Below are 24,759 nucleotides of genomic sequence, written 5' to 3' on the forward strand. Positions count from 1 at the left end.
TGTACTTTATAGAATACTTTTTATCTATTTCTGGGAGAATTCCAAGCCTGAGTGTGAAATACTGCCAGGGTAGCTGTGGGCTGTTATTCCTGCCTGCGGTATCCCTGATTTCCTTTGTTCATGTTTCTTCATTGGTCAAAATTGTGTATTTTGTCCTCGGTGCATTTGAAAATAACCCTTCCTGTGAAAGTAGCAATTACCATCGGATTCCTTGGTTCATAGAATCATAGAATGATTTGGGTTGGAAGGGACCTTAAAGATCATCCAGTTCCAACCCCCTGCCACGGGGAGGGCTACCGTGGTTTCAGAATTTCAGCTAGTTGCTTTCAGGGTTAAGGAAGAAATTTTTATGCTAATAAACAGTTATCTATATATATTTTGTTTTTATTGATTTTTCCTGTGCTCCCTATGAAATACTGAGTAATTTTCAGGATTGGAGACTAACCAGTGAGGGTGAAATGATGTTCAGAGATGCTACACAGCATCTTCTTTTATAAACCTTCTGGGTAGTTAGTCTTGATGATATGAACGTGGTTACTTTGATTTGTTATTGGTTTGGTTTTCACATGCCAAGATTGGTGAAGTGATGCCCATTTTCCTTTGATAGGGATCCTTGTGCACAGTATTGCTTTCATCTCTCTTGCTCTCTGTCTGTGGCGCACATACTTGGTTTTCCAAGGAATTTTCCAAGGAATCAAAGTTTGACTTAGTGCATGTCAACCTTTTTTATTTGTAGAGATGGGACCACGTTATAATGAGTAAAAGGCTTTTTAAAAGATAAGGGGCTTGCTATTCTACTTTGTTTAAAAAAAAAACGAACACAACCAAACAACTACAACAAATAACCCGCTTCACAACAATTACTCACAAGGGGGATGTAAATCACAGTTTGAAGAACATCATTTATTAGAAATACAATCAATGGGCTCAGCTTGGCAATATTTGTGCAAATAATTCTCTCTGCTGGCCTTGCACTCTAAGGAACTTGAGAAGAGGGTTTCAGGTGAATGCTGTTAAAAAAGCAGTTCTGCATGTATGTGGGATTATTTTTGGTAAATGCCATTGTTGACTGGAATAAGAATCCATGTGGAATTACTCCTATAAATACACTCAGGTATGTACTTCACACTTGTAATTGCTACTTTTTAAAACAAAACCATACTACTAATGTGAAATCTAGTGTTCCGGACTGACAGTGGGTGCCTTTTGGGGCAATTAGGCTGTGTCCTGGGACTGTGGCAGTAATGTATATCATCTGTGCTGTAATATGAGAATGTGGCAATTCATTCATGTCTGTATTGGTATGGTGAGATTCAGGCTGATGTGTGTCACCTTCCTACAGTCAATCTGGATTTGACAAATGCCATTTGGCTAGATATCTCTCTTTATAACCAAAATATATGTGAGCTCGTGTTCTGTACTTCATTAAAAACACTTGTTCTCTGGTCTGATTTCTCTGACAAGTTGTTGCATTGTAGTTTAAAATATTTTCAGGTCTACATTGGCAGAGTATTTTGCAGTGTTTTTTTTTTTCCCATTTTTTTTAAGGGGGTAGGTACCATTGTATTCAGATGAAAGAGATTATTTTGGTTCCAGAAATGTTATATCTTGTTTCCTTTTAGCTTTTTCTACACTTCCTTAGGAATTTTTAAAATACAGTAGATTTTCACGAAACTAGAGAACTCATTTTTGAATATTTTGTTTTCAGATATGCGTGACAAATTGGCTACTGCTGCAGAAATGTAATGATGTGATAAATGCTAAATCGATATGCAGACTTGGCTGGCAACCTGGCAGTGGGAAGGTAAGTGACAGATTGTTTTAGCCACATCTTAATCCTTCATTTCTCTTTGGAAGTACAGTAGAATTCAATCCAGGCAAGTGCAAATTCCAGCTCCAGGGACTAAGGAAAATATTTGGGATGAAGTTCACTTTTAGGAAAAACAGAAACCTGGAAATGGTTGCTTAAGTACCAGACTGTGTTTGCCAGCAGTCCAGTTGTCAGCCCAAAACAATGTTAAACAGTCATGTTGTGCTGGGTAGGAAAGAAGATTGTACATGAGGTGGATGATCTAATTGTTCACAACAGAGCATCGAAAGAGTTCTGACTTTCTGTACTTAAATTTGGTCATATCAGTAATCTTGCTGTGCAAATATATCCTCTGTAGTAAGTTGTTCCTGGTCTAGTGGGAGGTGTCCCTGCTCACGGCACAGAGGTGGGAACTAGATGATCTTTAAGGTCCCTTCCAACCCAAACCATGCTATGATGGAAGAGCACCATGTACAGGTCACTTACCAAAAGAGGCTGGGGGACAGAAGTTTGCATAGCTGTGTAGATGTCTTTGTATCATGTAACCTAGAATTCCCCTGCAGCGTCTGATAATGCGAAGGGGAGAGGAGAAAGGAGCAGATAAACTCAAACCCAGGTGACACGAGGCACGCTGCACCATACTCGAAGTAAAGGGCAGGGAATTGAGCAAGAGTTGGCCGTTTGGGGAAAAATTGCTTTGTGGCTTCTGTCCTCGCCTGTTGGCTGGAATAACAAAGGATGAATAGGTTCTGCCAAACTATTGACATTCTAGTGTGCAGGGTCTAAAGAGTATTTTCCAGTGTTTTCTCACAGTTTTGACTTGGATAATCTCTATTTCTTTGTATGTGTGTGCACACGTGAAATGTAGGAAGCTGCCTTGCATCTATTATAAAGCAGGTTATTAGAAATCATAAAAACAGAAGACCAAACAAATAAAAAGAAAATCACACCCAAATCCCGAGAAGTAAACAGGCAGTAACGTTGTGTAGGTTTGTGAAATATGAAATGAGGTATTTCAGGAGTCAGCTATTCAGGTAAGATTTATAGAGAAATTGTGACCTGATCAAAAGAGGTTTGGGGAGGGAGGAAAAGGAAGAACATAAGTCTTGTGCTCAGAACATTGAAAACTATTTATGCGTGTTTGTTAGCTGTTTCATGAATAAGAACTTTTAACCTTATGTTGCAGCTGTCATTATCGTCTGTTTTCTGCCAGGAAGAAATGAAGATCGAAATGAAAACAGCCATTATTTGCTGTGTTGCATATGGAAAGCATTGAAGAACCTTGTAATTCAAGATTACTTCTGTAGCGTTCTTTTCTTTCTCAGTTGGCACTGCTAGGATGCTAAGAGAACTGTTAAATACTTAGACAGCCACAAGTGTGATACTTTGGAATGAAGGAGCTATGCTAGATCTTTGAATGTTTTGCTTGGAAGATAACTTGTTCTAAATTGCCTAAATCTTGTCTCCTTGGAACAGTTGCTGGCAATTCCTGTAGACAAGGTTGTTAAGCTATACAGAAGAGAAACCTGGGATCATCAATTTGATCTATCAGATACTTCCATCGCGCAGGTAGGTACACAAACAAGCTGCTTACTAAATCTTCCATAGTTAAAATGTTATTCTGCTAGAAATTATCTTCTGGACAGTACGGTTCTATTCTGTCTGTTACCCTCCTCTTGGTAATGACTGGTTACACTTTCGTTTCTGATCCTGTTACTTCATGTTGGAAACCAAAGCAAGAGATACCAGATGAGCGTCAAACATGTACCTGGCTCTGGTTCCCCTATTTTCCTTGTTTTATTTTATATTTTTATTTTATATTTTTATTTTATATTTTTATTTTATATTTTTATTTTATATTTTTATTTTATATTTTATTTTAGAGACCCACCAGGTCTCTAAAGCCAACCGGTGGGTCACTGAGTGAAGCAGAAGAATATCTGTTTTCACAAATTGTTCTAAATGCATAGTATTTTGGGGAAAATCTCAAGAGTACTTCTTTACACAGTAGAGATACCATTTGTTCACAGTATTTTATTAACTTGAAATTTAGCTACACGATAGCCTTAACTGTGCCATCTTCTTGCTTTTGACCTCATGATCTATTTGGAAACTTGTGGGTGAAAGAAAACGTTCCTAGCATAATTGTTAGGTGTGTAGAGTCTGTGTGTTAATACTTTTCACTGACTTGAAAGTATACTGGAATATGTAACAACTGGAACATTAACAAGATACAGAATGCAGTCTTTGATTTTGATTTTTGAAGCTGTATTAATTAAGCTTAAAAAAAAAAAAAGCTTTGTTCAGTGCCAAGTTTGCAAAATATGCTCTTTCTGTGTACATGTCTAGAATTAGGTTTTGTTTGTCCTCATGGCAGCCTTTAGTGACAGAAGGTAAATATCCTAGAAGAAAAATAGGTGTGCTATCTTTAAGGAACAGTTTTGCTGGGAACTACCTGCAGCCAGCTCTAGTATGTGCTTTGTGGTCTAGATGTGGTTTGCTAAAGATTAAGATTTTTTCCTTCCAGAGTGTCTGCTTTACACTTCAGGATATGAGTGCTGTGTATGGATTGGTAATACTTCTTTTTATCTAAATTTTCTTGTTCCCTAGCCCTTGAACGTTGTGGCCTGGTCTCCTTGTGGGCAGTACCTGGTAGCTGGAAGTGTGGATGGGAGTATAGTGGTGTGGAAGGTGGAAACCCGGGAGTGCATAGAGAGGTATGTAGTGCTGTTCCATAATTCCCTAAATATATGCTGCTTCTTGAAATAGAATTTTATCTCTTCTGCAAAACTTATTTGTGCAAATATAGAACTCTATTTATTGAAAAGTCTTGGTGAGGTTTACAGGGTAAATCTGTAAGCTTTTAGCTAAAGTTCCACTGAATATCATAGAATATCCTGAGTTGGAAGGGACTGACAAGGATCATCAAGTTCAGCTCCTGGCTCCACACAGGGCCACCCAAAAGCAAAACCATGTTTCTAACAGCATGGTACAAACCCTTCTTGGTTTCTGGCATGGTTGGTGCTGTGCCCACTGTCCTGGGCAGCCTGTCCCAGGGCCCGACCACCTCTGGGTGCAGAACCTTTCCCTGACCCCCAGCCTGACCCTCCCCTGTCCCAGCCCCATGCCGTTCCCTCGGGTCCTGTCGCTGTCCCCAGAGAGCAGAGCTCAGCGCCTGCCCCTCTGCTCCCCTCATGAGGGAGCTGCAGGCCGCCATGAGGCCTCCCCTGGGCCTGCTCTGCTCTGGGCTGAACAAACCAAGGGACCTCAGCCTCTCCTCATACGTCTTGTCCTCCAGACCTTTCCCCATCTTTGTAGCTCTTCTTTGGACGCTTGTTATTTCCCTTTTATGCTGTGGCACCTAAAACTGCACACAGCTCTCAAGGTGAGGCCACACTAGCACAGAGCAGAGTGGGACAGTCACTCCCCTCAGCCAGTTACCAATGTCGTGCTTGATGTACCCCAGGATACAGTTGGCTCTTTTGGCTGCTAGGGCGCACTGCTGACTCATATTCAGCTTGCTGTTGACCAAAATCCCCAGATCCCTTTCCACAGGGCTGCTCTCCAGCCTCTTGTCCCCCAGTCTGTACGTACAGCCAGGGTTGCCCTGTCCCAGGCTCAGAATCCGGCACTTGCTCTTGTTAAACTTCATGTGGTTGGTGATTGCCCAGCCTTCTAATTTGTCAAGATTTCTCTGCAAAGCCTCTCTATCATCAAGGGAGTTAACAGCTCCTCTTAATTTACCCCACCAGTGACTGGCCACCAGCCTGATGTAGCTCTTTTTGCTCTAACCCTTTGAGCCTGACCCATCAGCCAATTGTTCACCCATCGCATTATGTTTTTGTCTAACTGTGTGCTGGGCATTTTGTCCAGAATGTACGATGAGAGACAGTATCAGAAGCGTTGCTAAAATCCAAAAAGATCACGTCTACTGGCTTCTCTTGGTCAACTAGGTGAAATTACGTTCGTTAAGCAGGACTTTCTTCTTGTTGACCCGTGTTGGGATGACCAATGACTGGGTTGTCTTTCAAATGTTTTTCAGTAATCCCAGAATAATCTCCATGATTTTACCAGGCACTGAAACGAGGCTGACAGCCTGTACTTACCAGGGTCTCCTTTCTTTCCTTTCTTGAAAACTGGGGCAACGTTTGCCAGCTTCCAGTGGACGAGGACCTCTCAATATTGCCAAGACCATCGAAAAATAATCGAGAGAGATCTCGAGATGACCTCAGCCAGCTCTGAGCACCCTGGGACGAATCCCGTCGGGCCCCATAAAGTTAGGGTGCCTCCAGCTGGAGCCACAAACCCCCCCCCCAAGTCCGGAGCCGGCTGGGAGGCTACGCTCGGGGTTCCAGAGGTCCCAGGGCCCAAAATGTAACTGCGTTGGCCGGGAATCGAACCCGGGTCAACTGCTTGGAAGGCAGCTATGCTCACCACTATACCACCAACGCTGGCTGGTGGAGCTGCAGGAGACAGCGCCTGAGAGCTCAGGCTGAGCAATCCCACTCTGCTGGCCCCAGAGGTGGTCGCTGCGAGCGTGTCGGGAGAGGGAACGCAAGCGAGTGCACATCAGAAGGGTTTGGCAGGTCGGGGCAACGCTGTAACGCAGGGCCACTGTTCGGTCTAGACTCGAGCAAGGGAGCAGGAGGAGGTTGCCTTGTGCAACCTGGGTGAGGTACACTAATGCCTCAGTTCACGGGCGGACGGGAATTCGAGGGCTGCCACATCATTCCTGCGTTCTACCAGGAAGCAGCTGCCAGGAGAGTGTAACTGTCAGGCAGAAACGTGGCATTGCTTTGCCTTCCCCCACCGTATCTGGTACGCACAGAAATACGTTCTGATTCATACGATGTATTGCTTTCCTTTCTGCACAGCTAAAAGAATCTGGAAACATTACGTCCTTAGAAATAGGACGGGGGATGGACGTGAATATGGGTTTGTGCTCAAATTCTGTGGTCTAGTTTTCTGTGTGCAATGGGAATATGTTTTCTGATTGATTAAAGGATAGTTTTGATGGAAATAAATCTTTCCTCAGGTTACAAACGCCAGGATCGTTGGCTGTAAGAGGCATCTTCTAAAGGGCGTGGGGAATACTGACACGTCAGTGAGTCAGCCGTCCTCACCTATGGGCAAAAAAAAAGGGCCAAGTGGCACTTCAGCTCGGTTAGCTAAAGGGAGGAACAGAAGGGAGGCTTTTAGTGACTGAGTATCTTGAGTAAGAAACATGATTGTTACTCTAATGCATGCGTTAGGAATTAGACAGACCGTGTAAATGATTCATGGCAGGGTTGTTTTGTGAGAATAAAGCGGGGAGAAGATAGAGGACTAGCTCATCGGTTTGGTGCGAGAGAAACAGCTGAGTGTTCGTTTTATAGCTGGGTGGTTCTGGAATGTATGGCTGCTGGGGAATTACTTTGTCTTTTCTACATCTATCAGGAGCTCTTTTATGAGTATGATTCTGATTGATTCTAAAGCTTAAATAATTTCCTCCATAGAAAAGTAAGGCCTGCTGTGTTTTTTATAGTAGTTATTTATGCTGAAGTTTAACTTATGAATTATTTTATGTTATGTATTTTATTACGTTGTTTTCTAATACCAGTAAGTATTACCACTGCTTACAATAATGCTTCTGCCCTGAGAAGCTTAATTCCAATATTTTCATGCTCTTTTTAGGACAAAACATGAGAAAAATTACTCAATTTGTGGACTGGCATGGCACCCCAAGTATGGGCAAATAGCTTATACAGATACTGAAGGAAATCTGGGGTTGTTGGAAGATATCGGTGATGGAAAGAAACCAAATGACAAGGTAATTAGTACCAATTGTTACCGTGATTATTTAAGTCATCCAGCCTGGCCTTGGGCACTGCCAGGGATGGGGCAGCCACAGCTCCTCTGGGCGGCCTGCGCCAGGGCCTCTCCATCCTCAGCGTGAAGAATTTCTTCCTCATATCTAACCTGAACTTCCCCTTTTTTAGTTGAAAAGCCATCACCCCTTGTCCTATCACTACACTCCCCAATGAGTCCCTCTCCAGCTTTCTTGTAGGCCCCCTTTAGGTACTGGAAGGAATTACCAGCATTAAATAACAATTATAATTAATAACAATAATTGATAGTTGCTAAATGAAAAAAAATAGTGATAATTGTTAACATGGTTCTAGGTGGCCAGTACAGCGGCAAAAGACTACAATGATCTCTTTGATGGAGACGATGACGACTATTTAAATGGAGATGCGATCGAACCACCCTCTTCCCCAGCCACTGGAGCTAATGAAGATCACGGTGATGATGATGACCTTATGCCAACTGCAAGCCATCCAAGACGGGCAATGCTTGATGACGATGACAACTCATTAGGTACAGAACGAACTAATTTTCCAGAGCTCTAGAGTGCTGTTATTGGGACAGACTCGTAGCATCCTCTCTTGGCATCCCCTGCTCAAATGTATTCTGTCTTATTTTTCTGGACAAGTCTTCACTGGCTTAATTTTGTGGGTTTTTTTTTAACCTATTTTCTGCCATAATACTTGGAAGATGTAATACAGAAATGTATTTTTGTATTTTAAACTTTTAGATATTGGGATGATAAAAGCTAATTGCAGTCTTCTTGAAAAGGATGATGACGATGATGATCAGACTGGTGGCTTTCCAGCTTTGCCAGCATCATCTACACAACAGCATTTCTATGATGGGCCATTGCCAACCCCCAGGCAAAAGCCATTCCAGCCTGGCTCCACTCCTGCACATCTCATGCATCGTTTCATGGTAAATCTCATGGCTGTGCTGCCACATAGATGTAGTTGCTTTGTTAATATTGTCCTGGTTTTGCTGGGTCTTAATCTAATCGTTTCCAGCTGCATGTGTCTGGTGTTTCTTTTTTTTTTTTAATACTTCACAGCGTGAACTAAATGGTGAAAAGTAGCTTTGTGCTAATGCAGACAGCATAATTTTATGCCATACATTTAGGTTGCTTTTGATGTAGAAATAAATATTTGGTTCAAGACTAAAGTAAGCAATGCAGTTTGTACCTGTGTTATTGAAGTTGAACAAGTCTGTTTTGAAATTCCTTTTCAGCTTGGAACTTGTGGATACTTTTGTCCTTTTAGGAGTTTTCCGTCCATCACCCATTATTTCTTTATAACTGCAAGTTGTTAATGATTAATTTTGCAAGGAGAAATTTGGTTAAGCAATGAGAACAAAATTATTCTGAGCCTAATTCAGCTGTTTTAGAAACTACCAGTCCTGACTCTGCAAGTCTTCAGTCTTCCTCCAATCTCTCCCCTGTTGTTGTTTCTGATAGAGGAGGTTATAGGAGGCTGTTCTAGGGCAGTCAATATGCTTGATTTTTATTATTGTGATTTTTATTTATTTCTAATAGGTCTGGAATTCTGTTGGCATCATTCGCTGTTACAATGATGAGCAGGACAATGCTATAGATATCGAATTTCATGATACCTCCATACACCATGCAACACACCTGCCCAACTCTCTGAATCACACCATGGCTGACCTCTCCACTGAAGCTATTTTGCTAGCCTGTGAAAGCACAGAGGAACTTGCAAGGTAAGTCACGGCTTTGCTCTGTCAAACCCATAGTATGGAATTACACTTAGCATGTTCCATATATTTCAGCTTTTATCACTTTTTTTTTTTGGGATATTTTTGGCTTTTGATCTTGCTTTTTTATTTATGGGACCACTTTTGAGGAGGATTTTTCATACCCACTTACTTGTAGACTTCAAAGTATTGAAGGATGTATTTTGTTTCCTGAGGTTTTTCTCTAAATCCTTTTTTTCAAGTGTATATACTAGGAAGTTCATGCATTGCTAGCTCAAAGGAAATTGTAAACATGAACAATAGTCCTTCAGTCAGCTCAGACCAAAGATAAATCATAAGGGCTCTGCTACTTCTTTTCACGCTGTTGCTATGGAAAGGTGTTTGGAGCTACCTGAAGAATTATCATGTGAAGAACACAAGTTCAGGAAACTATAGTAGAAAACTTCAAGCAGCAGGACTACTCTGCTCTTGTATTTAAGAACGATATTGTGTGTTTTTTTTTGTTTGTTTGTTTGTTTTTGTGGAAATGTGTTGAAGGAAGAACTTTCTGCCATTCTGGCACATACAACACTATAATAACTTGAAAAGCAAACTTTACCTGTAGGAGTATTATTTCTATGTATTGGTTGTCTGACTCTGAAAATTTCTTTTTTTTCTTTCCTAAATGAGGTAAACATCTGAGTTATCTATTAAAAGCTGTGGTGTCTGTAAATTGGTTGCAGACAATTTTCGATCATTAAGATTGCAGAATCCAAGTTCCTAATCTTTTGCTCCTGAAAGATATCACAATGTGACAGACTTATAATCAGACCTGATTGTCAGGGGTACTGAACACCTTCAGTTCTTGCAACATTAATTAAGCAAGATGCTTATCTGTTTCCATCTAAAAATCGCCACTCAGACCTCTGAAGCCTCTCTGCTTCATGCTTTAGAGGCTGTAAATCTGTGGTGCTGGAGACTGAGCAGGCTCTTCAGTTCTTGAATAATAACATAACAGCTTTGCAAACGACCACTCGTAATCTGTAGGATGACGCAGTTCCTATGACAGGCACAGATTCTAGGTCTCTGATAGAAACACAATATATTCGTGTAGTTGAAATGCATGATATATTTTCAGATATTGTGTTTTTCTTCTTGTGATGCTTCACTGCTGTTCTTTGTATCTTTTTTAGCAAGCTCCACTGCATTCATTTTAGCTCATGGGATACAAACAAGGAGTGGACGGTAGATATGCCAAAGGACGAAGATATTGAGGCTATCTGTCTAGGTCAGGGCTGGGCTGCTTGTGCCACTAGTGCCTTGCTGGTTCGTCTGTTCACAGCTGGAGGAGTTCAGAAAGAGATCTTCAGTCTCCCGGGTCCTGTGGTGTCCATGGCAGGACATGGAGAGCAGCTGATGGTTATTTATCACAGAGGTATTTTCTCCCTTCTGTCTATTTTGAACTGTGCTTTTGTTCAGTCTTTGTCTGTTACTGGCTTCAAATACTGGTTAATTTGTGCATAATCACCAGAATAGTCTTACTTTTCCTTCTTGTCTTCTTGGTGACACTTTTACTGTCACAACCTATAACTTTTTGGAATCTGGCAGCAAAGCCTATGTTTTATATCGGGATGCCTAGATTAATTTGTGGGGAAGAGGAGAATTTTGTAACAGTAGCATAAATAGATTAAATTTAGGTTTCAGATATGCCAGAATGAACTACTAGAGGAAATTAAGGAACTACTTTGTTATGCATGCTTCGTATGTCCAAAATGACAGATAGTCGCTTGTCTGATAGTTGTATTCATGAATAATGCTGCCTTAGAATTAATTATTGATTCAAAACTTATTTAAATTTAGCCAAGAGACAAGACAATTCTTTGCTTTTTGACATAGTCATTGAACAACTTCATCCTAGGTACCGGGTTTGATGGGGACCAATGCCTTGGAGTACAGCTGATGGAGCTAGGAAAAAAGAAAAAGCAAGTTTTGCATGGAGACCCTCTTTCTCTTACAAAGAAGTCCTATTTGACATGGGTTGGATTCTCAGCAGAAGGTATGAATAACATTGAGAAATATTGATGATATTAGGTGATTTTTGGAGGGGGGGTTGGATAGCTAACGCCCCCTTCGTAAAGGCAATTCTGGGACCTAGATTTCCCCTCCCTGCCCCCTAAATCTCCTCAATGCTAAACAAAATTGTTTTTCTGTTGCTTATGAATATTTATAAGAAATCTTTAATAAGTTTCCACTATGAGTAGAATACACTTGAGTATTACCAGAATTAAATTTCCGGATCATTTGCACTGCTCAGCAAAAAGAAATGAACTGCATAAGTGCATCATAATTGGCATGTTCAACATAACTATCTCAGCAGAAGTCCCCACAGAAAAGTTGGTAGGTTGGGAGGAGTTTGTATAATAACTAGAAAAAAGTAATTGTAAAATGGCTAACGTTCTTTGGGATCTACCCAAGTAACAGAAATTTGAGTTCATAAAATGTTTTAAAGTCTTAAATTTGAATGTGAATCAGTAGCAGTAGTATTGGCTGTCAGAAGGTGGCGCATCTTTCTAAGGAAACTCGTTTTTCCCAGTTAGGTTGTACTGTCTGGGTTATTGTCTTTGAGTTATGTAAAACGTCATTTCCCAGCAGTATCCACCAGTTCAAACTTACTCACGTCATAATTAGTTGCCCGCGAGAACAGTTGTCTACATTTGTACCCAACAGGTACCCCCTGTTACGTGGATTCTGAGGGAATTGTGCGGATGTTGAACCGAAGACTTGGGAATACTTGGATTCCAGTGTGTAACACAAGAGAGCATTGCAAAGGAAAATCTGATCATTACTGGGTCGTGGGCATCCACGAAAACCCCCAGCAGCTCAGGTCAGCTGTTCCACAAAAGAAGTGCTTCTTTTGTCGTGCTCGTAATTTATAGAACACCTCATAGTAAGAGAAACTGGAAACAACTATTACTAAAGCAGGTAGCTAGTAAATGTGCATGGTGGTTGATCTAGTTCATGAATGCAATTCTGCATGGATGTTTCGTTAGTCAATTTGTTCTGAATAAACTCATTGGTTTTATAACGTGTAACAGACTAATACTGGCTTTTTGCCTTGGCTAACAGGCATGAGCACTTTTTATTATGAAATCACACATCTCTGATGCAGGCAGATTCAAAGGACTGCACTTTGCTAGAGAATGCTACTAAAAACTTACAGTTGCTGTTAGGATTCTGCCTCTGTTGTTGGTATATATGTATTTCTTAAGTTTCTAGGTTTTTTTTCCTACATACGCTTTTTCCTTCTGCCCATTTGAGAAGACTACAGTCCTGTGACTAATCTACATCACTAGGCACAGATAAATAAGAAAAATCTGATATTATATTAGTATTTATGCTGTGGCCATGAAGAACAATTTTGTAAAAGTGCTGATGTGTTCAAATAAATATTTAGCCGAGAGTGAGCCATTACTTCAAAATGGGACCATGATGATGTCTAAATAACTTTATTCCTCTTACCTGTAACAAGCATCATAGGAGTTTAGTTGCTAAGCTTTGTTTGTAGTCTTCTTTATTCAGTGATATGTGTCCTTTTCCTAGCAGCTCAGAAGCTGTCAGCTTACATTTTATAGACATTTGGGCTCTCTTACTTTGCTAATCATGCACAATTTTGGGTGTTGGTGGGAGACTGCATTTTATTTATATTCATGTGACACTTTTTGAAATCCTCTGTTTTATGCAGTAAAGAAAATGCTTTGATATCACAAGTAAATATCAATTAACTGTCCGTTTTTTCCCTCCAAAATATTAAGTATGTTGGCCTTTCAAAAATTCACCAAAAATGCGCAGGACACGTCACATTGATGGGATGATCAACTGTGAGTCAGTCATCTTGATTTCCCCCCCCCCACTTCTACTCCAAGAAAGACAACACTGCTCTCAGAATTGCAAAGAGCATTTTATTCAAAGCCACTAGCATATTGAAGATAAGAAGGGGGAGGGTTATTGTAGAAACACCATATGCCGTAATCAACACAGAACACTAACGCTTCCTGTTTTTTTTTTTTCCCTAGTGTTTGAAACACTAGCTTAAAGCTATAAAAAGAGGCATTTTTGTCAGTGCTCATTGGTGCTGCTGGAAATACAGCTCTTCCCCAACGTTTTGCTTTAGTGATTGTTACCAGAGTAGTAGTTTAATGAAACAGACTGTGTTTTTAGTATGTGTATGTGCAGCTTTCCCCCCTCTGTGTGCCTGGACGCAGCACTGTTCTCATGAAGTCCAAAACCCCCGTCAGAATAAATGGTAGATGTGCCTGCTGTTTCTCCAGTGGCCTTCAGTTTTTCAGTAGTTTCTGAATTTAATAAACTTCATTTCCATTTTGTAATTGCTGTTAAACAGTGTGTTGTGTGAGATAGAGATCTGTGCCTGTTACGTGCCATGTTTGGAGTTTCTGGTGTGAACAAGAGCAGCGTGTGCCTGCTGGTTTTAAAGTCTTTTATTGGTTGCGATATAAAAATAACCCTTTATAATACAATCTAATATATTGCTATACTTAAGTCAGTAATTTAATTACTACTTTTTAAAGAACAAATCCTCTTAAAGTATCTTGCTTCTTAGGAGACATGATTTAGATGTAGAACAACTGGTGACTCTGTAGCTGATGAGGACTGTGTGTGTTTTTTTTGTTGTTTCCTCTGGACAGGTGTATTCCCTGCAAAGGAGCCCGATTCCCTCCTACCCTCCCACGTCCTGCCGTAGCAATATTACCTTTTACGCTTCCTTACTGTCAAGTTACAACAGAAAAGGGACAGATGGAGGTATGGAATGATGTTGAGTCCACAGCTGATAGTCTTAGACATCCTCATAGTAGGGATTATATAAGATTCCTATTAATCATCTCTACTATGAAGAGGGTAGTGCAAACTCTGAGTAAGGCACCTGGCTAAGGAGGTTATTTGGGTTCAGGGGTTATTTGGGTATAGCCCTTTCAGTTTGGTTTGCTTCCCAACTGATTCTAGAAGAATACAAAATAAAGTTGTTAGAGTTGACACAAGGTTTATATTTACACATAATCTCTTTCTAAGCAATCAAATTTCTCTCTGGTTTGTTTGTTTAAAAAGTTGGAAGTGGCCTAATATTTGAGGAAGTGCCGGGTTTGGGGATTCAATTTGAGATCCCCTTGAAGATGCCTATTTTATTTTTTTTTAGGCACAGTCCTATTTCTGGAAGATGTTTTTTGAAAGACGTTTTAAGTATTCCCAATAATCATTCTGAAAACATAGGCCTTCATATTTTCTTAAGGCAGAGTCTAATTGAAGATGTATGTGCGAAGAATATCCAGAAAACTGTTATCTCTTTTTCAAATTTTATTAGTCTAATTTTTTTAATGTGGGGTTCAGCTGTAGTGTACAAAATAGAAATGAACATAAAATTCTAACCTCAGCCTCAGAGTCTGTTTAATGCTATTCGAAATTTATTCTCCTTGATACAAGCGTGGAGGAAAAATTTTCAATAACAAATACCTTATGCTTTTTTATGAACTCATTCTCACTCCTTTCAAAGTTGTTTTCTTTGTTTACTTGATGGACTATTTTGTTTGTTTGTTTTATCCTTTTTTTTTCCTGTCCTTTCCAAATCAGGAACTGTTCATTTACCCAGAGGGAATATGTACTTCTATGTAGATTGTGCTTATAAAGAAACAGATGATTCCTAATAGTTCTGATGAAAATACACTGGTTTTGAGTAAGTTACTTTGCCACAGAGCTCGTCTGGTCTAATGGCCATACTAGTATTTCCTTGAACAACATCAGTTATATTTTCTGTTTACCTGTCTCGCAAATGTTACTCCTGCAGTTACAGAGTTGTTGTGGAATATTTCCATTTCTCTCTGGAACAGAAATTATAAGCTAAAATATTCAATTTGTTCTATAGAAATGCAATTTAAAGAGAGGATGACTGTTGGGATGGGTTTGTATGTTAGCGTGGTCTATTTTTCCTCACTAGGCATTGGTGTTTAAAGAGAATTGTCTGCCACTCACCCGTCATTATAAAATGAAAGGAACGTTTAAGAATGAGTTGATAAAATGCTTTGTAAATTATTAGGTATAGAGGTGAGAGCTTTTTGTTTTTTTCACCCTCCCTCTGACCTCCAGCATGCGTCTTTCTCCCATTTTCAGGAACAATACTGGCGTTCCATTGTTTTTCACAACCACGTGGATTACCTGTCAAAAAATGGCTATGAAGTTGATGAAAATGCTACAAGTCAGTCAGTGAAAGAGCAGCAAGAACTTCTAATGAAATTGTTTGCTGTAAGTACAAATACCTTAAAAAACAGAATGCCCAAGACTTTATTTTGAGTAGATAGCATTTGATGCAAATTTAGATGTGATTGCTCTTCGCAGAAATGTGGCTGGTTATCAGGTACCTTTTCAGTTACAATAAGAGGTGGATAGCAGTTAATGTTAGTACTTATCAATGTGAAGGGTTCTTACCAAAAACAAAACAAAACAAAACCAAAAAAAACACAGCTTTTTCTTTGCTATGCAGTTCATAATTGTTGGTGATTTGTCTTTATTCATTCAGTACACACACAAAAAAACCATAATATTCTGGTCCTAGAGTCTTCAGAGAGCTGTATAAGTGAAGTGTGTAACTCTCAAGGCTTTTCTCCTTTCAGCTTTCTTGTAAACTGGAGCGTGAATTTCGTTGTGTGGAACTTGCTGACCTCATGACACAAAACGTTGTGAATTTAGCGATCAAGTATGCTTCTCGCTCTCGAAGACTAAATTTAGCCCAGCGGCTTAGCGAAATGGCTGTAGAGAAAGCAAGTGAATTGGCAACAGCACTGGAAGAAGAAGAGGAGGAAGAGGATTTCCGAAATCATCTGAATGCTGGGTAAGACAAATTTCTGAGATTAAAAACCTGGGAATGTTTTTACCGATTTATTAATGTTTTATCCCAATTGATGCGCTTTTGCTCTTCTGGACTGTAATTTGTAATGTGTTTGTTAGGAAGTACTAGTTTGTACTGCTCTACTCATAAAATGCATATATAAAATGGTAAGCTCTTGGTGACATCTTGTGAGGACTAATTAGAAATTAGCAGGAGGGTACTGACACAGAGTGTCTCCACTGCTTGCTTACTGCATGTCTGTGTACAATGGCTTCAGAGGCAAAGTGGACTTGATACCAAGTTGCTCTGCTTTTGTTGGATTAGTTTTTTGTCTCCAACCTATTTTTTTCTCTTTGCCTCCGTCTCTGCTCCATTTCTACACCCTTCTTAAAATCCTTTTACCTTTCTCCAGCCCTCCCCTCTTTCAATATGCCATCTCAGTTTATCCCAGTAGATCTTATTCCCCTGTCTCTAATCCCAGCCCTTCCAAACTACTGAACTATTACAGGTTTTCTGTGCATTCTTTTCTCTGTATCTGTGCTCTCTACCTTTCCTCTCTCACCTGCATCTGCTTTGCCTGTACTGTCTGTAAAGCAAAAAGAGGCAGAAGATGTGTGTCTTCTTCTTTCTCTTTATTTTTGTTTTAAATACAGATCATACAGAAGAGTTGTGTGTTCTTGCTCAGCATCTGGACAGTACAGCTGTAAGGAAACCAATAGCTAACCACCAGTCTGATAACGCAGAAAAAAGTCCTGTTTTATCAGAAGCAGCGTCCTCCCATAGCAATTTTATGTATGAAGTTTGTAACTTTTTAAAGGCAAGAGGAAGTGATAAGTTGAGCGACTTATCTGTAGCCTTTCCCTTAGTTTTAAATGTGCTGTTTCACAAAGAAAAAATCCTTTTAAAATGGTCTACCCTGTTCTTCTGGATCGTGAATGGCTGCAGTTGTAGACATGGGATTGCAACTTCCACTCTGAGGGCTGAAGTACACTGCAAACGCTATGTTGTTCTCAGTGCCAGATGAATCTAATACTGACATTCTAGTCGAGAGGAATGAACCTTTTGCTTTCGGGTGCACACATTTTAGCAATCAGCAAAGAATGGGGGAAATGCAAAAGATGTACGTGCTATAACTGGGGAATTTAGAGAACAATGAGATTAAGCATTGAAGCTTGCTGCTTAAACTTCAGACTGGAAATATGTATCCATGTTATCACCTGTGTATTTGTTTATGCAGAAAAGTAACCTGGTATTGCTCGTGATAGCGGAGGTATGCAGATTTCAATGGAGCTGGAAGATGTCTGCTGTTTGCATTTACGTTTGTGGCAAAGTGTTCCTACCGTTGTTGTGCACTCCGAACAAGGTGGCAAAAGCTTGCTGCCTCTGTTGGAATGTTTGCTCTTGTGCTCAGAGCTGTCTAAAGGATGGTCCTTGCACTTCTAGCTGGGTGTGAGTTTCAGGTAGTTTTGCGGTCACCTGTGGTCTATCTTTAAACTCCCTGAGCACCACTTTAAGTGGCTGTGTGTGGTATTTCGGGGTGAACTGAAGTGGTTAATGAAACTTTATTTTATATTTAGTAATCATCACAGTGTAATCAGTGGTACAATGCAAGTAAATGCCAAACATTATTGTTCTTTTTTCTTAGTTTAGTAAGTTAGCCTTCTTTTGTTCCAGTTTTCTATCTGAACGCGGTGAAGTTCAAAGCACCACTTCCTTTCTGATGAATTCCATCCATTTAGTTACAGCAACTCTGGCACAGAGCGGAGTCGTCTGCCAGTCAGAAACGTTCAGCAGGATGAAGAAATGGAAGATGCTGAGGAAACTGATGAATATGAGGAAGCAGAAGAAACGCCAGAAGTGCATAAACAGAGTAGGAAAAATACATTCTTTGAATAGGCTGGAAGTTATCTAGATGGGTCTTTCACAGACTTGTGATAAGGGATTCTGGAAATTCCCTGATAATTTTTAGTTTGGGTAACTCAGCAGGATAGAGCATTAAGAAAGCAGTGGGAGTTTCCTGTATGTTTTTGATTTTTTGACATGAAATTTAAGAAAGACAGACATACCACATGGCAAAGGGCCCTACAGGGGAGGTGTAGGAGATTTGACTTGGAAGCCCTTTACTTGAGTAGAAAATAATACGATTTCTTTCACCGAGTTTTGAAAATCTGCAACTGTAGCATGGACTAGGTTTTCTGCTACCTTGTTAAAACAGGTCTGGTATTTTCTGAGCTGTCTTGGCTTTGATGTATGAAAAAACATGCAGCAGGCATAACAGGGTGGCACAGAAACGCCTGCCTGCCAGCGTCCTGTTCCCTGCACTCCCTGTGGGAGATGCATAGTGGTGTCTACCTGATCCATAGCCCAGCACGTACCTGTCGTCACAGCACAATAACAAGTGTAGTGTGTGTCTGCTCTGCCACGCCTTGTTTTAGCATTGTACTTAACTGTTTAAAGGGATCCATGGGGAGGTTTTTTGTTGCCGATACCATTTCTAATGGACTGGGTCACGTTGCGAAGCTGTTATTTGGTTTCAGTTCAAATCTTGCAGAAGATGAATTGACAGACAAGTCGTTCACTGAGCACTCCCCTCTTCAGCAGCTAGGCTTCTACCTCTTGCAGGAGAGTTGTCAAGCAGTCTGCACTGTTTTGATGTTTCTGTCATTACCATAGGCAGGCTGTTTTTTTTTTTTTTTCCCTTTGCTTTGTCTCCCTTCACCTCTTCATCTTTCCCATCCGTTTGTATGTTTCCATATACTGAAAAATTTCATGTTTGGGCTTTTAAGTGGTGGTGTGGAGGAGAAAAGCAAAACGAGTTTAGTGATTATTCTCATCTTACTTGGTTTATAAGGTGTGTTATCTTCTTCCCTCCAAAGGAAGGGGGGGAAAGAAAAAGAAAGATGGAAAGATAGCTTTACCTATAAAACAGAACTATTGCTTTCTGTATTGCTACATTTATATTTTACAGCACTTACACATTTTATAGTTTGATATTTCTTATTGTTAGACATTTATTTAAAAAACATGCTTCTCTCTTTCAGGAAAAACTTGGTTTTGTTAATTTAAAAATTAGGTTTAAGGAACAAGTATACAACTCTTAAGTTACACCCTGGTTAAAAAAGACAGATGTTTTTGTAAAAGCGTGTGTACAATTTGAAAATGAAAACTCATGCTTTAAGATATGAATTGGTTTACTATGATTTGCTTGTGTTTAGGTTTAGGGTTTTGGTTTTTAACAAGTTATGCTATTACATTTTATTGCACTTACATATGTACCTTTTTCTTTGTTCCAAAGGGCCAAATCCTTTCTCCAAAGGAGTCACTTCAGCCGAGGTGACTACTGCAAAGCCTGGTGAGTAAATCTGTGTTTATTCTAGGATAAGAACTTTGTACTTCACAACATCTGCCCCTGTTTTTATCTTCTGTTCAACCGTTGCTACTAAAATTCAGTGTGTAACAATGCTGTCAAGCAGTAACTTGTATTGATTATTGTTTTTGTGTTTTTAAGAGGTTTCTTATTCCTGTTGATGTCATCTTTACCTAATGATGTTCTTTAACATCATTACCTGCTGATTACCTGACTTGTGTCAAGTGCTGAATCGGTTATCTGCCTGGCATTCTTTGGGACAGGGGAAAAATAGAACAGTGATCAATCAGTTTGTTTTACTAATCACAGATACGTTCATTAGCTGCACTTACAAGGCAGGGTTAAAAACCCTACCATGGAACTGGGGGTCTGCTGTAGCAGGCAAGGCAAAATACCCTCTTGCCGTCCCTCCAGCAAAAACAATAGGAATGGAAATGGATTTGGGAATGGAGGAAGTAATCGGTGTTCCTGTGGATTTGTAGTTGTTGGTCCTGCATGGCTTTTCTGATGACTAACAATAGCTGAGGATGTGTCGTATAACCTTTTTGGGGTTAATAAAATGTCTATCTCTTCATCTAACCACTTTGAAGTGGTTCAAGAACTTCTTTCCTTTGGTGTGGAATAGTTGATGCCTCTGACCTAGTCATCCTCTTCGATTTTTGAACTAACAGACGCTGAAATACGAAAAATGGGAATTAGCCTTGTTCTTTGGAAACGAGGCTAAGGTTGTTTCATCTACTCGTCTAAAATGTGTGTATTGTGACATGGGGGGTTGTCTACAAACACATTTTACATTCTTTTTTTTTCTTTTCTATTCAAAAGCTGTAATTGCATCAAGCAGCCAAGGACGAGTGAATCCCTTTAAGGTAAAAATTTTGGAGCTGGTTTGACTGCGGTGCTCTGAAAGTCACAGCAGATTATTATACGTAAAGTTACAGTACAACTACAAGAGAAATCTTGGAGGGACATAGGAGCGCACTATGATAGAAAATAAGTAAAATGTTTGTTTATCTGTTTTGCTAGGTGTCATCTAACAAAAAGGACCCGCTGGTCCCATCAGCGAGTGTTCTAGACAATATGAGCAAATACTCAAAGAAAACTTCGTCTAGCAGTCGAGCTGTAAACAAGCAGAACCCTCCAGTCATAAAGCCTCTGATTCCCAAACCAAAATCCAAGCAGGTAATGTTTCTAGTCTTTTCATGTTGTTTCAGTGACCAAAGAACAGTAAAATGAATTTTACCAGCTTTTATCAAGTGTGAAACCCTGCCGATTGAGTAAAGCATCTTAGATGGCAGGGTTCTTTTAAGCATACTGCAGAAACTTACACAAACACAAAACAGCAAGAAAAAAAATTGCTTCAGTTGTAGAAATTGCATTCTGTGCTGTTTTTTTTTTTGCTTTTATTTTAAGTAGGGTTAACTAAACATCTATTGTACTGAATGACAGTCTTACCTTCTTTTTTTTTTTTTTTTTAAACTCAATTTCTGTAGGCTTCAGCAGCATCCTTCTTCCAGACTCGTACACCGAACTCTAGTGAAAAAGCAGTGGAAGAAAGACAAGAAAAAACTGTGGAAGAAAGACAAGAAAAATCAGGAAGGGAGTCCCCAGAAGTCAAAGTCACTGCACAGGACAACACTGAAAACAAAAGGCGAGTGAGCACTTGCCACTTGATGCCATATTCCAATTTTGATCGAATAGCAAGTCCAAAAACTATTTCTTGACTGGCCGAAGTGGCTTAAGATCAAGATTAAAGTGTAAGCTCACGAGTTGTCACATTTGTGAATTTACTTCAGGAGTTTTAGCAAACTGGTATTTGTATTGTGGCAGTTTGATACTAATCGTCTTACAACCACAGTGAAAGAACACAGGAGGAACTTTCTGTTTATTAAGTCTTTCCAGGTATGCATGGCAGTGTTATTCAAAGTGGAAGTTTTGTGTCAGCCTGAGACAAATACATAGAGTGTTGGTGAATAATAAACAGGAAATGCATAATTTAATTTTGGGGCTATAAGCAACTATTTTTGCCTTGGTAATAGTTACGCAGCTGATAATGACCTTTGAACGATAAATGAAACCATGCTGCTATACCAGTTGCAAGTATAGGAAATCCTTAAACGTGTCTAGCAAATCTCTGAAGAGGTCTAAAAGCTAAGTGTGTTATGTTAAAGTATTAAAGCTTAATTTTGGTTTGGGTGTGTTTTTTGTTGTATTTATTTATTTATTTACTTTTAAAAGAAAAAAAAGCAGAAGACTCGTAGCACTTAAGCAGTATATATCTTCCTTGCTAAGACTGTAATATATATTATTCCTCTGAAGCAGACATTTTCCATGATCCGAGTCCTCATGAAACTTGCATTATTATAATGACTTTCCATTTAGACTTAATTTAACTGAGGAAGATGAAGGTAATTATTATTCATTTGGGCTAGTATTCTTTTCATTAACCTTAACAGATAAGTTTCTAAAACAAGTGGTAAGGAGAATTGTGAAAAGGATTAGTTGAAACGTGCTAATGTGTGCTCTATTTTTAGGTTGATGAGACCTTGTCAGGAAGGAAGAGAATCATTAACATTTCAGTTTTAGAATGACAAAGCATAATCTCCGTATATATCATGGATTTAATAAAAGTGCTTGACTTAGTCTTGCCTTGTCAGTCTATTCTGCAAGAATACTGCAGTAGGGGAAAATAAACTGCTGACTGTATATGACTTTTCTTTCAAGAACAAAAAACCCTCTCAGGTGTTGTTCAGAAATGTTATTTTGGGGCATATGGTTTTCCTCTAAACTTCATAAACTGAGATTTTTTCTGTGCTTGTTTCAGACCAAAGACAGGATTCCAGATGTGGCTAGAAGAGAACAGAGCAAGCATTTTAACAGATAATCCTGGCCTGAATGAAGCAGAAGTTATAAAAGAAGGCATGAGTCGATTTAGAGTTCTGTCATCAGAAGAAAGAATGGTAAGAAAGCATTCTCTAATTGGTTTTTTTTTAATTTATTTATTTTCTTTCACCACCACCACCACATTCCTTGGTTATTTCCAAGTAGGGCTTTTTTTCTTTAAATTCCACTGTTCTTCATCTTCAGGGACTTAAGTTTTGAATTGGACCGTGATATAAAATGTGTATGTGCGAAAATATAAAGCATATTGACATCTGAATAATAAGTAAAAGCAGAAAGCTGCTTTTCCAAAGTGGGGCATGTGAGAAACGTAATCAATGAAGAAATTACAAAATTAGGGCTTGGTTCTAAATCCTTTTGGCTTTCTTATTTGTCCAGAAAGACCATTAAGATCTTCAATTTTATATACAGGTTCAAAGGAATTACAATTTTTAAGGGAAATGCAGTTACAGAAAGAAGAAAGTGAGGAAATTGTTCTCAACTTGATTGGCAATCTCTGTTAGTTATTAACAAGAATTATTCCAGTACCTCCTTATAATCAAAGAAAGAAAATGTGTTAAATAAATCAGTGAATTGTGTGGCTTGCTATGTAGTTTTCTATTTAATGATGTACTTTCTTCAAAGGTGTGGACTGAGAAAGCAAAAGGAAGAGCAGTTAATGATTTAACAGAAGACAAAAAACGAAAGCGTCCCACAGCTGCTGAAGATGAGGCAAAAAAGAGCCAGGAGCAAAAATCAGAGGACTTGAATTTATCAAAAAAACCAAAAACTTCAGGTCAACCTACAAATGTCAGATTATCAGCTTTTGCATTCAAGCAAAGCTAAATAATGTGGTACTTTCTCAGCATCCGCATTCTCAATGCAGAGCTATCTACTGTTTTCAGAAATTTGCCACTGTGCTCAAAGAGCAGTAGCAAAAAGAGAGTGCCTTGCTCCACATATTTTTAGAAAGTATTTTATTATCAAGTATTTAGGGAAACTTTGGATCCACTCTCCAGGTCTTTGCAAGTTGCTAGTGTAAAGATGGACAGCAGAACTAATCCTAATGGACCTGTTACCTTGAAGCACAGGTCTGCAGTTTTGTGTAGCCACGTGTCTTGATGCTCGTAATATTTGAAGCTAAATCCAGTTTAGTCATTTTGGGGTCACATGCCATGTACAAAAGCCGTCCTTTGGTTATGGAGAAGCAAAGTGGTGGCTTCTGTACCTGCCTGCTGCAAACTCTTGTAAGAGAAAGGCACTCAGAGAAATGACAGTGAGGGGAAGATGGCAGCTTAACATCTTCCTGCTGGTCAGCTGCAGCTTCAACATCTGTGGCACTGTTGTTGAGCAGTCTGACATGGGCTGGGACAGAAAACCAGGACAGGTAGGAACGAAGGTGAATTAGGAGTGTCAGGCGTGCAAAAACAAACCATTCCAGACTGTGCAAACGTGCTTTCCCAATCTGTGCTTCAGGAGGTCCAGAAAGTTCTCAGAACTTGAAAATGTGTGCATTATTTTATGTAATGTTTGTTTTTAAAATAAAATGTGTTTCTTTCCTTGGCAATTTTTGTAATTAAAGTAAACAGACTTCTACTCACTAATCATAAGGCAGTTATATTTACCCTTCTCTGAAGAGGAGACAGTAAGTCTAATAAATATATTTGAATCAAATTCAAATTTTAAAACCCTTTCCTTTTTTGTGATAAGGTAAAATAACTCCTTAGCATAACAACTTAGACTGAAGAGCTCCATTTTTTTTTTTTCTGGTTTTGCAAACCCTTTCATCCTTTTTTCATTTTTCATTTCTCATCATTTTATTACTGAAAAGGGAAATGACTCTCCATTTAGAACACATTTTTAACGTTGAAATATATAGATTGAAGATCTGGTGAGATTTTTGTAAACGTCAGAGGTGTTCTGCTATACTCTTTTAGCAGCTGTTATAGGTCACTTTGGAAAAAACCGCTCCTGTTGTCACTGTATGTAGAAAATAGGGGTCATGACATCAACCAGAGTGATAAATACATATAGAGAAAAATCTAAAGACTGTAAATTTAATTTCTTTTTCATCTGCTGTTCTTATAATTGTTCCACATGTTACTGTTTAATGCTGAGAGTAGACTGAGAGTAATAGTTAATGTACAGAGGGGGATTATTAAGGCTGCAGAAAATTGAGGAGAGTTGTAGCACGTTATAACAGTTGTCTACGATCACTGGAAAGAAATGATAGTATCAGTGACTGTCCTGAATTAAGTTTTTAGGCAGCAAAGCATA

At 39.3% G+C, this 24,759-nt stretch overlaps 1 protein-coding gene and 1 non-coding gene across 3 annotated transcripts in view; one reads left to right on the forward strand and one right to left on the reverse strand.

Annotated features, from left to right (window-relative positions):
• Positions 1-24,167, forward strand: part of WDHD1 (WD repeat and HMG-box DNA binding protein 1) — a 32,819-nt gene extending 8,652 nt beyond the window's left edge. For both annotated transcript variants that reach the window (XM_035551201.2, XM_035551202.2), the window contains exons 7-26: positions 1,709-1,804; positions 3,287-3,379; positions 4,421-4,527; positions 7,484-7,619; positions 7,972-8,167; positions 8,385-8,575; positions 9,189-9,373; positions 10,540-10,781; positions 11,265-11,402; positions 12,074-12,230; positions 14,050-14,164; positions 15,524-15,655; positions 16,024-16,241; positions 17,978-18,108; positions 19,534-19,590; positions 20,428-20,471; positions 20,629-20,784; positions 21,096-21,253; positions 22,427-22,562; positions 23,128-24,167. In XM_035551201.2, the coding sequence (XP_035407094.1) occupies positions 1,709-1,804; positions 3,287-3,379; positions 4,421-4,527; positions 7,484-7,619; positions 7,972-8,167; positions 8,385-8,575; positions 9,189-9,373; positions 10,540-10,781; positions 11,265-11,402; positions 12,074-12,230; positions 14,050-14,164; positions 15,524-15,655; positions 16,024-16,241; positions 17,978-18,108; positions 19,534-19,590; positions 20,428-20,471; positions 20,629-20,784; positions 21,096-21,253; positions 22,427-22,562; positions 23,128-23,328 (2,889 nt within the window). In that variant the 3' untranslated portion in view covers positions 23,329-24,167. The remainder of the gene's footprint in view (positions 1-1,708; positions 1,805-3,286; positions 3,380-4,420; positions 4,528-7,483; positions 7,620-7,971; positions 8,168-8,384; positions 8,576-9,188; positions 9,374-10,539; positions 10,782-11,264; positions 11,403-12,073; positions 12,231-14,049; positions 14,165-15,523; positions 15,656-16,023; positions 16,242-17,977; positions 18,109-19,533; positions 19,591-20,427; positions 20,472-20,628; positions 20,785-21,095; positions 21,254-22,426; positions 22,563-23,127) is intronic.
• On the reverse strand, positions 6,190-6,261 carry TRNAG-UCC (transfer RNA glycine (anticodon UCC)). The gene has a single exon. It is a non-coding gene; the product is annotated as a tRNA-Gly (tRNA).
• Positions 24,168-24,759: the final 592 nt, after the last annotated feature.

The sequence above is a fragment of the Cygnus atratus genome, chromosome 5 (genome assembly GCF_013377495.2).
Source record: "Cygnus atratus isolate AKBS03 ecotype Queensland, Australia chromosome 5, CAtr_DNAZoo_HiC_assembly, whole genome shotgun sequence".
Lineage (NCBI taxonomy): Eukaryota > Metazoa > Chordata > Aves > Anseriformes > Anatidae > Cygnus > Cygnus atratus.